This window comes from Tetrao urogallus (assembly GCF_951394365.1).
Source record: "Tetrao urogallus genome assembly, chromosome: 10".
NCBI lineage: Eukaryota > Metazoa > Chordata > Aves > Galliformes > Phasianidae > Tetrao > Tetrao urogallus.
This window is the reverse complement of record NC_136823.1, coordinates 8406318-8423826: the sequence shown is the minus strand read 5'-3', so window position 1 is coordinate 8423826 and position 17509 is coordinate 8406318. Positions and strand designations below refer to the sequence as shown.

At 34.4% G+C, this 17509-nt stretch overlaps 1 protein-coding gene across 1 annotated transcript in view; it reads left to right on the top strand.

The window, feature by feature from the left end:
• ERC2 (ELKS/RAB6-interacting/CAST family member 2) overlaps positions 1-17509 on the top strand; it is a gene marked incomplete at both ends in the record, with an annotated part of 356767 nt that overhangs the window by 162365 nt on the left and 176893 nt on the right. Inside the window, one exon of the mRNA XM_079540281.1 lies at positions 12082-12244. Coding sequence (XP_079396407.1) covers positions 12082-12244 — 163 coding nt within the window. The remainder of the gene's footprint in view (positions 1-12081; positions 12245-17509) is intronic.

Here is a 17509-nt window from a genome sequence, read left to right as displayed (position 1 = left end):
TTATTTAACATTCCACAGATATCTATGCAAAGTAGGTATCTATGCAAATGTGCTACTTATATTAAATGTAATTTCTTAGGGGACGAGAATAATAACTGAGTGCTCTGAGAATGCAAGAAATGCAGGTATCTCCTCTGGGTCTGCATTGTGCCCAGTTCGAAGGATTGGGAGAAAACAAAACAATGTTCTATGGGCACATGGATGAAAAACAACTGAAGAGGCTGCCTTTGCTCATAGAACACGATGCTGTAAATAAAATTCCAGGCTGTTCTCTGGACTTTATTTTAAAAAAGCATTTCGTATGGGATGATAAATTCTGTGTAGAAAAGTAATGTGTGAGGAAGGAAAGAACTGGATTAATAATTGCTTTCTCAAACAGGATCGTATTTAAGCACACCTTGCTTACAATTGCTTTGAGTACCCTTACCAGAAAGGCCAGGCTACCTATCAAACAGCAACACTCAGTGCAGGATGCAATGGTCTTTTAGTTTTAGTCATCCGTGGAGCAGTGACAGAGCTTGGGCAGCCATCATCTCAGATCACTTTTTAGGTACAGCACTTTGTGACCTCAATAAGATCTTTGAAGAAGCTGCCAGATTGTTTCGCTGTTATGCCTTTTATAAGTAGATGTGATGAATGTAGGTCATCAAACTCCTCTTGGCTCAAAAAAGGCTTCATGATGTATGATGAAACGTTTACCAATGAACTAATTGTTTTGCTAATTTTTTTGCTACATGATAGTGCATGTATACATTAGGGTGGTTATAAATACGGATATTTGTGGACTGTTTGACAGTCCAGAAATGACAAGGTGCCATTTGCTTTAAAATATCTGTTGTGCTGAGTATACAGCAAGCATGTGCTGTAAAGAAAATTTATTTTACTTTTCTTTTTGCTTTCCTTTTCCTTTCCTTTTTTTACTTTTCTTTTAAATAAAATCTGCTAATATAACATCTTGTTATATTTTTAAAGAACTAATGTGTTCCTTCCTATATTCTCTTTTGCTGTCTCTCTCCCTATCTGTTTTTCTCCAAACTGCTGCTTTCATCCCTACTCCAATCAGCTTGACTTCCAGGTCAGTATTTTCTGCTCTCCTATTTGATTGCTCCTTCCACAACCAAGGTTTTCATTGATGCTCAGTTTATTTGGTCATTTTGATACCACATTAGTAACCTTTGTTTGAATTTTTTGTTTTTTGTTTTTTGTTTTTCATGCTTTGCACTGTTATGAAGTTTTTGGTCATTCCACATCTAGATCAGAAACTTCACAGTAAATGAATGCTTTTGCCAAAAGCTTGTAAGAAAAATGCATTTATTAACAACATATCTAATTTGTATGTTGTGTAAAGAGTTTTTTCTTCTTCTACTTTTATTATTTTTGTTTAGGAGTTCAACATTGGGAGTAACTTTTTGATAGGTAACCTAACAAGAAATAATTGAGTAATAACAATACTATGCAGAGAGATATATGCTTACAATTAGAGACATATTTTACTGTCATCACTTAAACTATTAAACTATTATTGCAAACATCATATGAGAGTTTGGAGTGGTTTGGCTGCTGATTCAGAAACATTTAGCTATTTGTTTTGGCCAGATTCTGGATGAGTACATAATTGCAATGAATGTGTGTATATGTGAACATTTTGTATACTGTTTTTATATGCCTCATGTTCTTGTCAGATACAAGCTTTATTTTCTTCAGTGTTCTAGATAAGTTTCATTAGCATTTGTGCTCCTGCACTATTTTTGAGGAATTTTAAAGAATTTGGTAATGTTCTCAAGTCCTGAACAGGTCATCTTCTCCTGTGAAGTCTTTCTGTTGAGTTCAGTCTTGTCTGCTTTACCACTCCTTTCCCACATTATGCAGAGTTCTTCCACAATACAGTGCACCCCTGAAATGTTGCTCACTAATTTAAACAGTACTTCAAGAGCTGTCATGAGATCTTGAGAAATTGAGATCTGATCTATTAAAAATGATTTTTTAAAATATCAAAATATGATTGTATTTTTTTTTTCAATTTGAGAGAAGATGAATGTTGTTTAAGGGATTTTTGTGATTAATTATTTCTGCCAGACAAAATTACTGGTTCTGCAGGGACAACTATTACTACTGATGCTTTTGGAGGCAAAATAGGTGCCACACTGAAGCAATGTCATAATGATCTGAGTACTAAGAAAGCTTAAAACCAGGCTTCAAACATTTGAAATAATGAGCATATCAAACAATGAATCAGAGGCTGAATGTATTTTTATTTTCTTAGCTGCAATCTAAAGAATGAAAATATTTTGTTGTTGCTGCTACTGTACATAGCATAGGTTCTTAACGATAAATGTTAATGGTCTGATTTTGTTTATTAATATCAAAATATGACATGGCTAAGGTATAGATAAGTCTTGTTTTCTTTACTGAAGTTGCTCTCCTTGAGGACAAACAAACCTGATTTTCAATCATTTTTGAAGTAGGAGGTGTGTACTTTTTCACAGATCAGTTGGATTAGAGTATGAGTAAGGATGTATGGTGCAAAGACCTTCCAGGTAGATCTCAGGTACCAAAGTTTTGCATTTAGCGCTACAATTCCACACATTGTGTTGCCATGCAGCACATTTGTCTGGGATCTTGGCAAATCTCCAACATGTCTTTACAATGTGTTTAGATCTGAAGTTTACAGATCTTTTATGGAAATACATACATTTTGCATCGTTCTCTGTTTGTATAGAAGTGGAGCTCAACAGTTAGGAGTTTCTATATCTTGATTTCAAAACTGAGTACAGTCCATGTTTCCCAATTCAGACACATCAGAAAAGATTCTGATGTGAATGTTTTTGAACCATACGGCCAAAGATGGCTCATAATTAAAACACTGATGAGACTATTTTTCGTGGTGTGCTTTGGTGCGTATTGCAATGGCAACTTACTTTCTTACTGGAAAGTTCTGTTTCTGAAATTTGAGTCCTATCTATTGCAATAATGAATAGGATGAACACTTTATTGTGCTTCACTACAAGAGCAATTTAACATGTTTGAATAAACCTTATTGCACCTAAATTATAAAAATACTGAAACAGTTTTCCAGCATCTTTATTTCTGCCAGAAAACAATTAGATGAATTTACTCTAGTTCTGGCTATGATGAAGGCGCTGGCTAAATGACTACTATGGCACTTCTGAAAGTACATATTCAAAACTTTATTGAAAATCTCCGTATCCCAAAGGAGTTTAAAGAAAGTTATTATGTTAGGCAGTTGACATTATGATTGATTTCACCTGAATTCAATGATTGGTATGCAGAAACCTTTGTTCAGGACTCGGAGGTGCAATTTCTGTATTATTTTTATATTTTATTGACTTAAAAAAACAACTGACCTTTCTGAAGCAAATCCTGCCAATTTCCATCCCTGTAGTCATTCATACGTGGTAGTATATGATTAAAATTTACTGTAGTATTGCAGTGAAGTCTTAAACTGTTGCAGCTTGAAACACTGTTAAGGTGAAAACTCAATTTTAATAGATTTATTAATCTCTTTAATTTCTGATAATCAGTATATTCTTAACTGTCATTTTATTAATGATTGGAAAGGTTAGAAAAATGCTGTAGCTCTAACTTGATGAGCTATTGATACCGCTGGCAAAGAAGATAAAATACATTGACGTAAAATAATGTATGTATTTTAGTATAAAAATCTACTTATGCTGAGAAAATCTCAACACAAAAATCAATCAAATGACTTTTTTTTTCATTTAGTTTACAGCAAGTTGTGTACTCCTCACACTTTTCTGCCTGTAGATAAACAGGAGATGGTATTGTGCTGGAAATTTTCCCACTGGCTTCTAATGTTGGCCTTCTGTGGAAAACTAAAGCTCCATTAGATGTGCAAGGCAAGGTTTAACAGAGCTTTAAATTTAACTTACAAGCCTTCTGCAGTTTTGTCAAATGTCAGTTTGATGATTCCAAGGGCAGAACTATATGTTGTTCACAGATAATTTCCCTGGAGAAATTGAGATAATGTACCAATGAAAACTGAGAGAATCTGTGATACATAGTACTCTTCTGAGTGGTTATTCTAAGTGAGAAACATAACTGTTATGTTGGAAACTGGCAGATAGATGTCATGTCTTTTTGTTTTAGTCTGTTTGCTTCATATACAGAATCAACATTTTCATACTGTTTGCATTTTAACATTTAAGCACATTGAAACAGATTAAAATTTGATAAGAGATATTTATGTTTATCTGATTATGTTCTTGAATTTCTGTGTGCTTGCATTTAATTTTATTTAAGAAATAGTAGTGTAGAACTTTTAAATAATTGGAATTCCTTCTTTTAAAAGAACAGAGTAAACAATCATAGGCTATGAAATAAGATTAGTTGATAGAGTTGAAGAAAGTTAATAAGACTGCACACTAGTTTTGGCAAGGAGGAAGATCCACAGGAGGTATTTATTTACTTTTTGAATAAATCAGCCACACACCACTGCCACGGGAAGCTCAGTGGCTGCCTGGATGCAATGCTATAAGGATTCCCTGTGTGGAACAGAGGGATGTGATATATGTGAAGAATCATGTGAGATAATACGACTTACTCTCAAAAAGCTGTCACTGGAAAGAGACGGGGTGCTAAATTTAAGAATAGGGCTGTTACTGGAGCCTCCTATTCTAGTCACAGTTTGCTTCCATAATGCAAGAGCAATGTTAATGGGCAGTATATGAGTGGATAGAAATGCTCTGAATGGAATTACAACGAGGGGAAGTTATTACTAACTTCCAAACAAGTCAAAATAAGTAATCATATAATGGAATTCTGAAGACTTGACTGCAAAAGCACAGAAAGATTGGATGATAAAGTCTAAATGGACCTCGAGAACTGCTAGGTTGAGCCAGGAGTTGCAGTGAAAAGATTTGATTTAGAAGGAAATTGCAGCAGAGGAGGTTTGATTCTGATTGCTGTCAAGCTCAACATGCTGTGGAGGGTTTGCACAAAATAAATAAACATTGCCTGATGAGGCAGTTGGAAGACTGAAAAATATCAAACATCAGAGAGCAAACTATTTTCAGTTACTGGTTACAGCTATAACTGATGATATCAATTATTAAAATAGCTGAGTAAGCAATTAAAAAATTTAAATCAGATCAAATATTCTTCTTATCTAGTGTCCTGTCATCAGGTTTTTCTTTTATTTTTTAAAGAACATAAGAAGCAATTGTAGATCTCCTTGATATACAAGAGATGTGTGGCAGATGAGTTTTCTGGTACAGATTTCACACATGTTCGTTTCAAGTGTCATGCACTAAGAATGTGCTGAGAGAGACAGTAGTGCAGTGCATGGCATTGAGGTTTCAGTGGTTGCAGAGTAGATGTGTGTTGAAACAAAGTGATACGAACTATAGTTCAGAAACAGGATTTCAGTAGGCCTTTTTCATTCATGCACGATTCTCATGTGAGTATTTCTAATATCTCTCCAGTGGTTTGCAGGCAACTTTCTTAAACAGAGATTTTGGAAATATTTCTAGATTGGATGTTAGGTAAACCTTTCCTCCCACGTGTTTTGCCTTTGAGGTGGGAAATGTTTCAGTGACTTCTGTGTCACTTGCTTTACTTCTAGCAGGCAGAATTGGTTCTGTCACAGCAGCCATATGTTCTCATGGTACTTTAGAAGGCAAAGTAATTGTTAAACTGAAGCACTGCAATAATAACCTGTGGGTTAGAAATCTTAAGACAGCACACAAACATTTGAAATCATGAATTTTTAAGAAGAGGGCTACAGATTTGCTCCTTTGAAACTGAAATAGTGTGTAATACACTGGTAAATGGAGCTAAGAATGTAATGAAAACATTATATATGCTGAAATTTATTTACCTTGCTAACTGGCAAGGTAAACTCTAACTGCTAACTCTGGGCATTACAGAATTTTTGCATTCAATTTGAGAATTAGCGATGTAGGAACTAAATCATTTGGAGAGTTTTAAGTAATTGTTTGTTTTGGATGATTTTTAAAATTCACTGTTTTTGTTGGTCATTTTGTTTTTACTCCTTTGTATGAATACACAAAGTGCATGGCTTCTCAGTTCTCCTGGGGGTAGGAGTATGAGCAGCAACATGAAATTTGCCATAATCTCAGCTTGAGGTGAATGATAGAAAGAAGACCAAACATTCTTCTTCAGTAAGAGAAGACAAAATTAATGTGTGATTACCTTGTCTCTGAGGTGTGTAGCAGAACAGGAGTCTTTGGTATTGAAAAAATATACTCAGTTTGGCTAAAGATAATCAGAGAGTATTGTCTTTCTGCTTGACGTGTTGCTTGTGTCAAAGTGATTAACTTCTGCAAGGCTGAAATGATTGTTTTTGCATTATTTTTAATTATTTTTAACATCGAGACAATTTTTAACAAAAAGAAAGTAAGGAAGGTGTATGGGAACTGCTGAGTCATGGCCTGAACCACTGATTGATCACCTGAGGCGAGGACTGGGTCAGCTGTGGGAGCACAGGTGAAGGCAGTTTACCTCCTACACCCCGTGTAAGGGCTGACTGCCACTGGGGAAGGATCTTTCTGGAGATTGTTCCTTTTTGGAGTTTTCCACTGTGAGCCCAGAATCTTCTGATATAGGCAATCATTTCTTCCTTGTTTCTTTTTCACCACAATAATCTTTCCAACTTCAACACCTGTAAAGTACTATCCTAACCGTGCTTCTCTTCCAACTGTACAGAAGGTTAAGCATAAGGGAAAAAAAATTGAAGATGTTTTATATAATAGTAAGCATCTGGATGGTACAATCTGAATTTAAAAAAAAGACTTGAAAATTTTTGTAAATGCAAATTTCAACACAGGGAAGCATTGATTTTTTTTATTTTATTTTATTTTATTAGCAGATGATACATCTTAAGGTGATTTAAAAAGTTCTTTGGAAAAAAAAGCCAGTTATTTGGAGCAAGTTATGTTTTCTTAGTCATATCAAAACTTCATCCTCTCCTGAATATGTTTTCTTATCATGATGGTACCTGTTTTCCCCAGACAAATCCATCTCTGGGGTCTAAGTGAATAAACAGAGCCCTTGCATACTTATGCTAGGAATGTGACTGTCATAAAATCTCTTGATGCCTCTTGTGATCTTTACTGTCTGCTAGATGCTTTTTTTTTTTTTTTTTTTTTTTTTTTTTTAATAGATCAGTAATAGTAAATAAATAAATTTGCATTCCAGGAAAATACCAGAAACACTACTTAATAGTGCTCATTACCTTAGTGGAAGTTTTGTCTTTCAGTTAAGTTGAATCTGAGTTTTAAGGAGTTTTCATGACACTAATTCCCATACTAAATTGTTTTAGTCTATACTTACTAATCAAATAGGAATCTACGTAGTCTCAATTTTTAAGACAGTAAGAACTGAACTCTTGGAAATATGTCTGCTGAGCCTTACTGAGGTAATGTACGAGTAGTTCTGAATGGTCGTTCACGTAGGCAGGATTTACAGCATTGGGTCTTTTGCGTGCTACTGAGTCCCAGAATGCCTTGTAATGTGATAACCTACAATTTGTCATACATGAATCCTTTGTGAAGGTCTAGCATATAGAAAGAAGGTTAAATGTGTGCTGTTAAAAAAAGAACAGTATTTTCAAGTATTGATGCTAAGATACTTTCTAATGCACACCTAGAACAATAGGTGAAAATGTCTGTTTGAAATGCGTTTATTGTATTACATTTTAAACCAGATTTTTCAGACTTTGGTATTTGGTATAAATTACTTGCTTTGACTAAAGTGCTATTTTTGTAAAAAAAATTTTACGGAACTTTTTTATTTCTGTAGAAAATATTCTTCTATTTCCTTGCCAAATTTATTGTATTCTGTGATTTTTTTTTTTTCATTTTTCTTTCATTAAGATTATAGAGAAGAAAAGCGCTGTTAATATAATATTCTATTTATGTATTATACTAGTTAATTGAATATTTTGTTGTAAAATTAAGACTGAGGTGCACATATTCCTGGCATGCTGGAGAATTTTTTGGTTGACTTTCAGACAACTGGTCCCATTGTAATGCTGTTTAACGTTATGACAGTTATTACAGAGACGGGTTGCTTCAGAAAATGTTATAGACTTTGCTCTTAGGGGTATTTCACATGTCTGCATTTTTTGGATGCTTTAGGAAAAAAAAGTCTTTATGAAATAGAGTAAAGGCTATACTGAGCATGTAACACTTGGTTTTGGCTGACATTACGTACTTTTTTGGCCAAGGTATCCAGGTGGTTAATTAAAGCTGGGAATTTAATGAAATAGCGTGACTTTCTATAGTCAAGAGAGATGAAAGCATTTGACTGTAGATGACAGTTATGCACTACTGTGAAATGAGGTCTGAAAGATACTAGCATACGGGCAGAAACTAAATGTTAATATTTGTTTTACAAAGCTGGAATAAAGAAATAAACTGTAGTCTGACCTGTGAGATCATTTTGTATCTTGTTCCACAAGAACCAGACAAAAAAAAAAAAAAGGATGTGGTTAAATGTAGTCATTACAATTACTAAAAAAAAACATATGTGTTTGACCTGGAAAATACTGCAATCTAGTGAACTAGAAACATCTCCTGAAAATTTTTATAATGGCCAAAGAAATATATACTCTAGATTATTGTTATTAATTTATAAGCAGACAGATTTAAATCTTTTCCACTAGAATTTTTGTTGCCAAACTCTCAGATTTAGTGGCCATTTATTTGTATGTATATTTACTCCCAATTTTGCTTGTCAATTTATCTAGTTTCCATTAATAGCCAGGGTAAACTTTTTTGGTAGAGTTAGAGTTGTGTATTTCTATAATGTTCCTACACTGTATTTAAAAAAAAAAAAAAAAAAAAAAAAAAAAGTGTTAAACTCATGACTCTCCTAAGGATGCATTTCTCTGCATCCCTTTGCCATGATCCTAGAGGACAGTGTTGGAACTAAGTGATTTTTAAGGTGACTCTTGCAATTCACACCAATCTGTGATCTGAGCGGTGGGAGTCCGTTTTCTCACCATTCATTTTAGCTCATCCACCAGGAGGGGATTTCCTAGAATTGTCACTGCGTGACAGCAGTGAAATACAACCAAGCAGAAAAGAAAGCAGGAGCTAAGAGATGAATGAGTATCTACTGAATCAGCTGCTATGCTTGAGAAGTACCGTAACATGAATTCAAGTTTATAAAAAAAATTATCAGTTAATTGTTTGGAAATTAAGATCATTTCTGTTCTTGGTCTGAGTTTGGTTTACTTGAATGCTTTTCAGTTGGCAGGACTGTCTTATTAGAATCACTCATTTGATATTTTTCCCATCATATCTGAACATTGACATTCTTGCTGTATCTAGACTGTTCTGTGTCTGAAATCCTGGGCATTTAAAAGTGTATTGAAAATACAATCTTAAGCCTTCTGAAACTGTGGAGTTTCTGTCCATGCACTGTGCAGATGCTGCACACCTGTGGAGAATGTTCCCTTGTATGTACAGTGAGCTCATCACAAAACATTTCATTGCTTATGGTTTTTTTTTTTTCCTGAGTATATGTTCCATAAAGTGAGGGCACTGCACTGCGTTCTCTCTTCCATGTGCCAGTCCTAAGAACTCTGTAAAGCCATCTGAAAGCAAAGCAATTAAAATCTAGAGGGAAATGCGTTGTCTTAATTCTGTGTTGAACTCCTCCTATACCCTTATGGGAGATGTAAGAGAAAATTACACAACTAGGCTTTTAAACTGTAACATTTATTTAGTTTCCATGTGCACATGATCAGTTGAGGAAGAAAGAATGCGATATGGCTTTCATTTATTTTCTGCTCTTTGGGGTTTTGCATATCACAGGCACCAGGTGCTTTTCTTTGTGAAGATTCACAATGTTCGTGTTTTGCTGTGGCATTAGAAACTGAAATAGGAAGTTGAGAGAGGGAAAGGCGATGAATGAAACAGTTGGCATAGGCATAAAATTCAACTTCTTGCGGAGATGAAATAGGAATTTATCATTGATTCAGCAATAGATTGGAAATCGTTTTGTATTGTAAGAGCACAATCATACTAACAGCAAAAGTTTCTGCCAAACATCATGTATATACAAAATTTTGAAGAAGACATTTTTTCTATTATTCACTTTATTTTTCTGCTGATTAGGTCTCTATTTACAATTATTCTTCATGGACTCTTCTAGGTTAGAAGAAAGTTGTTTCCTAAGAGTCTTGTTATCTGGCTAAGAATATGTCTAAGGGAAAGAGTCTCAGGTGTATAGCTTGTAGCATAGACAACTATTTATGCTAATTATCTTTTTGTGTCATAGAATGGCCAGGGTTACTTTTGGATACTTTTAAAATCAAATAGAAACATTTGAAGTGTTAGTTAATTTAGTAGCCCTGTACTGTGCTCAGAAAAGTTCAGTATTTTTCCCCTCAGGTTTGTGCTGAAACTTTCAAAAAATGAAATGACTTGGGAAATTGAAGGGTGCACTTGTAGCTTTATATTCACTATATATGAATGTCTTATTATGCTGTGTGGTTCTGTTCTATATTTTGTTAATTTCTCTGTTAATAATTATGAGTTTGTTAAACCATCTTCTTCCATTCTGGAGATCTCAGAGAAAAGCAGCACTTCTGTGTTCTCTGTTCTTCTGTGTTGGAAATTCTTTGCTATGAAATCAAATTCCATAGAGTATTTTCACACATGTATGTTTCAGTCACATTGTGTAGCTTAAGTGGCCACAAGTAGACAAGTAATGAAAAGTACAGTTTTGTATTTAAGTGGGGAGAAATTGTATTATTCTGGGCTTCTGCATGTAAAGGCATGGAGGCCATATTCCAGGTTTTCTGGAATTTTCTTGGCAGAAAAAAATTGATTTTCAGATTATTTGTCCGTAGACTGCATCCTGTGTTGAGGTCATATAAGATTCAATTTCACAGATGATTCACAAAGTTCAATTTGGTTTCAGCATCCCTGATCATAAAGAATTATGATGATTCCCATAGCAGTTCTTGATTGAAATTTATTAAACCATTTAAGGTAGCAAAGATTTTTGTTATTAGAATCAATTGTACCTGTTTTTTTTTTTTTTGTTTTGTTTTTTTTTTCTCCATAAGGAGCTTGAAGATACTGGTACTTTGGTACCATGGCAATATTTACTAATTAAACATTCATCATAAATTTTAAAGTTTAAATAATCATTGAAAGAACCAGCAGTAGGACAAAGAAACAAGTGATAGAACTAAACATAAAATGGCCTTGCTTCTTTAGCATAATGAAAGCAATGGAAGAAATATATCCTATAACTTTGTTTTTCACTGAAAGCTCTAACATGGAAGCAACAGAAATGTTTTCAGTGGTCCTTCTGGGTATTGAATAATATTCTCTTAATTTGCCAAAATAGGATTAGTGAGTAGATCTCATTAGGAATTTGCACATGACTTTATTTTTAAATAGATAAAAGAGAACAAATTCCTTAAAGTCAAGGAAAGTTGAGAAAATAATTTAAGAATCCGAGCAGGTAGAAAATATTACTGCAAGGATATTTTTCCAGTTCCTGCCAGGCAGGATTGGCTTGTCTTCTTTCTTAAAAAGATATATGCCACATACTACAGTCGGAAAAGCTTTTCGTAGATTAATGAATAAGACACAGAGGAAAAATATAATTGAACTTCTAAGTAAATTAACAAAATATTTTTTTACTTGAGAACAATCTTAACAGAAAATATGTGATGGTGATAAAGTTTGTTTCATTTTCACAAGAAGTTATTTATAAATTCGTTGATCTTATGTTATTAGACTTCAAATTACTAAGAAAAGATTTTAAAAAAGGATTGTTTTGTAATCTTCCTCTGCTGCAACAGTTTTTCAGAAAGCACCTCTGTGTATTTGTGTGCAAATGATGAGAAAGGAATGATGTGGGTGACAATAATTGCTTTACTGATATATACTCTGATGACATCAAAGCTGTTTCATTTTCATTATGACAGACTGGGAACAAGGTAAAGTTTGTTTAAATCTGACACTAGGAATACATCCATAAGTTGATGAATTAATGCCGTGTGTCATAGTCTTAAGTTGGTTTATAGTGAAAAAATGTCATTGCAGTCATCAGTAGTAATGCATATGTACATACAATTCTTAGACACATGAAGGACCAAAACAAGAAGGTTGCCAATCTGAAGCACAATCAGCAACTGGAGAAAAAAAAGAATGCACAGCTGTTGGAAGAAGTTCGTAGACGAGAGGACAATATGACAGACAACTCTCAACATTTACAAGTGAGTTTTTAATCTATTAATTATTTTTATTCTTTAATTGTGTTTTAGAATCTTGAAAGAAAGTGTCCTTCTGTTTCTTCCTGAGTATCTAACAATTCTTTCTGCAAAGAACTTTTAGTTTTCTTCTCTCCTACCAGAGGATACACTAATGACCAGTTGTACCCATGAAATATTTAGTGTTTAGGGTAAGGAAAAAAGAGAATAGCACTTGAAACCTTCTCCTCACAAGGATTGTATTTTTCTTACTTTATAGGCAAGAAAGCAAGTCATTCTAGCTTGTTCTGAGGAGGCACAAAAAATAGAAGGATAATTATGCTTTCTGTATTTTACAAACCGTAACATGCTGGCTGGTTACATTATAGTGTGGTTATGAGTCTTCAGGATGTTTGTTTATCAAATAGCAGCACGCTCTGAATTTTATTTATTTTTATAGGGTGAACATTTACATACCCAGGTGATTAAGTCTGCAAAATACAGACTTATTTTTCCAAGAGCATTGAACTGTACAACAAATTCTACGGTGTTTTGCTGTGTGGAGATTCAAAGCAAAAACTTTTGAGACCCATGATCTCCTTCTTGTTTTCAGTTACTAGATGTAGCTCTTCACATTAAATTCAAATGTCTGCAATTCTGTGTCAGCAAGGCTATCATCATCTAGTTGTGTACTCAGATCATTTAACAAATGGGATTTGATCTGACTATCTATGCATGTGTAGTGGGGTAAAAAGGTGAGTATAGACCATCGGAGAGGGCAGTGGTGAACTGAGAATCTTCACGTAAGATTACTCCTATCTTATGCACTTCAAGTAAACATAGAAAAGCCCTGGAAATAGTATGGATGTCTTGACTGACCTTTTTTTATTACATTACCTCATCAGCAACATTTTTTAAATTTTTTTACAATATTCTTTTTCCACGTTTTTGAAACTTGCTCTAGGAGGATTTCTACACTTTCTAAGTTATTAGAATTTAGGTATTCAAACTGAACAATAATTAGCTGATGTGGTTTAAGTGATGCATTACTTACTAGGGAATTTATATTGAAGACCACAAAATGAGTTTGATGCTTTACTCAAAAACTGCTGAGAGCTAACAATAAAAATGTATGAAGAGAAGTACTGAGTTCTGTTAAAAACAGCAATGTCTCTGTACCATTTGTTTATAGGTAAGTCTAATATGCAGTGCAATATATCATTTTTGGCTTGATCTGGTTAATATAATGGGTTTCTGGAAAATTTCTAATAGATGGAATTTGACCCTCACATGCTTCCTGCAGTACTGTATTTCTCATGTGTTCCTGTATGCAAAACTTGTGGAGGAATTAACACTACACCTTTCTGCAGGTTTGTGTTGGTGAAACTGTAGTGATAGAATCAAGTTCAGGAAATAATGCATCATTATACTGTGCATTGGTGTAATGTTTTCATACTTTGTAATCTTAGTCTTACATACTGCTGCATTACAATGCATTCTACTACACGTGATTTAATAATAAAATCTTGTGAACTATTTGGACCGATAAATTATATCAAAATGAAATTTCAGTGTTGAGCAGCTACTTGTAATTAGTGTGGATCAGCAGTGGGAATATCTTTAGAGTTTTATCTTTTTATTAATATTTGGCAAATCAGTCAAAGCAGTGTGATCACTAGAGGATAAAAGTCCTATGGTTTTTGATGTAACTGCTAAACTTGAAGGATTCAAGTCATGAAATATGGGAAGGAGTCTACCAAATAGAAGCAGCGTGGCTGCACAGTCTAAATTTACAAAGAAAAAGCTTGTGTATTACATAGCTTCCCTGTGCCACTCGCTTTCTTTAGACCACTAACAACAGTTTATGAAAAGACAGTTACCTAAGAACTCTCATACCTAAGAACTCTCATCTCTGTTACTATGCCTTAAAATGTTAATGTTTTAATATTGTGTACTCTTACTATTTTCAGTAATGTAAGCGTGTATTTGCTGTGTTTTCTGAGCTGCTGTAAAAGTGAGGAGGGGAGGACTCCAGCTGCTACTGCCTATCAGTAGGTGCTTTGCATTCCCCAGCTTGTCCTCCAGTAGCTGTAAGAAGGAGCAGGGGGAAATGAGCTCAAGTCAATTAGCCTTGGTATACAAAGGAATTTTTCATAAGTTGTTTTCTTGGACTTTTTTAAAAGCAAATAACAGACCTCTTTTATGTTGTTAAAGGAGTATCTCTTGAAATATTTAAAAAGTATTTTTTAAAATACAGATTTGTGTTTTTAAAATAATTGATGAAAGGCACAATTGGATTTCATTATGATTTTGATTGGTGTATAGAGCTTGTCATTTCAGGGCAGTTTTGACGTAAGCCTTCTGTATCTGGTCACAATAAAACTAGTTAAAATATTTGGCATAAGGTAGAGGTTTTCTCCTAACACAGGTAGAAACAAGTGCCTGGTTGCCAGGATGGAACACATCTGCTTTCTGCAGATTTGTTTATTTAGCTATGTTTGTGAGTGTTCAACCTTTTAATGCGTGTGTTCCAAAAGATATATATAATGCAGTATGTGATAGGTGCATTTGTTTTCTGTCTAAACAAGGATGCAGTGCTTTCCACAGAATAAAAACTAAAATCAAATAATTTCATAGTAATGTGAACATACACAGAACTCAAATCAGGATGTCAGAGTTGACTAGGTAAATAATCTGACAGAATAGAGTACTTGATCACTCTTGATATTAAATCTCAGTTTATAAATAATATATAGAGTTAAATTAAAAAAAAAAGTAACAATAATGATCTAAGAATTTAAGTGAGGTAAGATTTGTGCAGAGATGCATTGTATGAGTTCTATGGTATTCTTTGAAAAATAATATTAGTTTTTAGGAGTACAATCCTTCTGCTAATCAAAAATAAAATCAGCTGATATTGTAATAAATACTGAATATTTAGCAAACCATAGGCATCTGGCCACATTTTATTCTGCTTCTAGTACCTTCTACCAGTGTTTATTGGCACATATAACACACTACATATGTCTACAGTGTAGTTATTACATCTGTGAATGATGTATTGAGCCATTAGAGTTTAGTATACTCTAAATTTCTCTGGCCTGGTCTAATGCTTGTATTCCCTATTGGTTAAGTGTGATAAGCTCAGCTGACCATTGAAGACCGATTAAGCTCGTCAAATTACATTTACTGCTGCCAAATCTCAATCCCTGTTACTGAAGTACTGGGAGAGGTATAAGAAAGCGTGGACTGTTCAGGGAGTTATTTGGATCAAAGTGAAATGATCAGTTGAAGTGCCATCCATTTTGCATAGCTCAGCTAGGGGCCAAAGCTCTACACATTCAGCTGTCCACTTGCTTTCAGGTAGGTGTGAAGAATTTGAGAAGTCTCTATTTTCTTTGAAGTTTCAATAGTATATATTGGTTCCCGAGGCTTATAGCATTGTGTATATTTAAGATATGTTATGCTTTCTTTTCAGGGAAAAGCATTTCAAAGCTGGTTCATATTCTAGCATCAGCTCGTGCAGGATAAGTTTAAGTCTCAGATCACCACATCTCTGAGCACTCTAGAGCTGCTGCTGTGATGGAGAGTGCTCTGGGATGCCTGGGGAGGGAATTGACTTTGGTCTCCCTCATCTATCAGCTATAATTGTGAGTGATGTTTCAGGTGTGGTTTTGGGGGTTTATTTGGATCTCTTTAAAATTGAAAACATCAGGAAGCCAAACTTGAGATTAATTCTTGGGAATGAAGAATAGTTGTGAGGTTTTCAGCTTTTTCCTTCCACAAATCAAGGGCAGACCTGTGGAAGTCTTGCCAGACGTGATGGTCATATATTACATAAAGCACCACTGCGGGAGAGCTGGGCCTTGAGCACTTTATCATGAAGCTTTTTGAGAACTGTGTATCTAACATGCCTTCATTTTTCTCTCTTTTTTTGTCTATCTCAGACTGATAAGCTTTCCTTGTGAAATGCAGAGCTATGTAACATGGGGGTAAGGTGTCATAAAGTTGTACACAACCTCCCAAACAAATCCCTTTGAAGGAACTTGAAATGTTGTAGATGTGACGCTTACCTGCTTTACTGAAACATTTTTTCCCGATTCTTGTATATAAAATGTTAATTCTAAGAATGCTGTTAACAGAATGAGAAAGAAAACAATTGGGTAAGATAAATAACTTGAGAGGTTTGGGATTTGATTTAGATCTTAAAACCTGCAATATTAGCAAAGCCAAAAGCTGCACAAAATAGTGCTGCCTTATGTCTCATCAAATAGCCTCAAAGGAAACAAAGTGTATTCTTTGGTCTGATTATACTTTTCATAAATGTATCAATTTAATAAGAGAATTGAGTGTTATGGAATCCTATCTATATGAAGTACCATGAAACAGGTTGTGTACACATGTACATTTTTTGTCTAACTCTTTTAGACTGAGTCCAGCAATTGATCCTTTGTTTTGTTGGTGGACATACTGAGATGTGAGGCAAGACTTATAGCTCTTCAATAAACAAGAAATTTAGTCTTAGGTGATGCATAAAGCATGATTGGAAAAGAGCCTTACCAAAGGAGATAGAAAATTTGGATAACAGATATCACTGCTGATTTTTTCCTTATGAGTATTCGTGGTATTGTATTCAAAATAGCTCCCTAGAGATTTCACGTGCCTTCATTGGATTTGTCTCTTTTTCGTTCTGTTCTTCAGCATACAGTTTTCATCTCCATAGATGATATAGTTCTAGAAATGTAAAATACATTGAGGACATTACATAATGCCATATGCTGTATCTGTGTTTCGTAAAATAGAATAGAAGCATGGCTTAAATGAGTGGCATATCTGACATTCATTTATGTTTGTATTTTTTTCCTCATAATGACACATTTCCTACTGTGTTGTCTCAAAGACTTTAGGATATTAATAAAAAGAGGATGCTATGAAGTGAGATGCAGTCTTTCAAATAAAAATGAATGGAGCGGTGTAATCTCTTCAGAGACAGAGGAAGCAGTTGTGACATACAGACAGACATTAGTATGTGTAGGTGACACGTACAGGAGGCAGGAGAGAATTCATTTTGTAAACACACAGCTTTATATGTGTTAGTGCTGAAGTACATATGTAGTGAGAAGGCCCAACAGTTTAAGAGGTTAAAATCATGAGCTATTGAATTAAAAGTGAATTCTGGTTTGAGTACGCGTTCAAAGTTGGGCCTAACACTGGAAAGCTTTAGTAGCTGTGCGTATTTAGAGGATTCTGTATGTTTCCATCTTCAGAAGACATCTAATTGTTGTGGGGGAA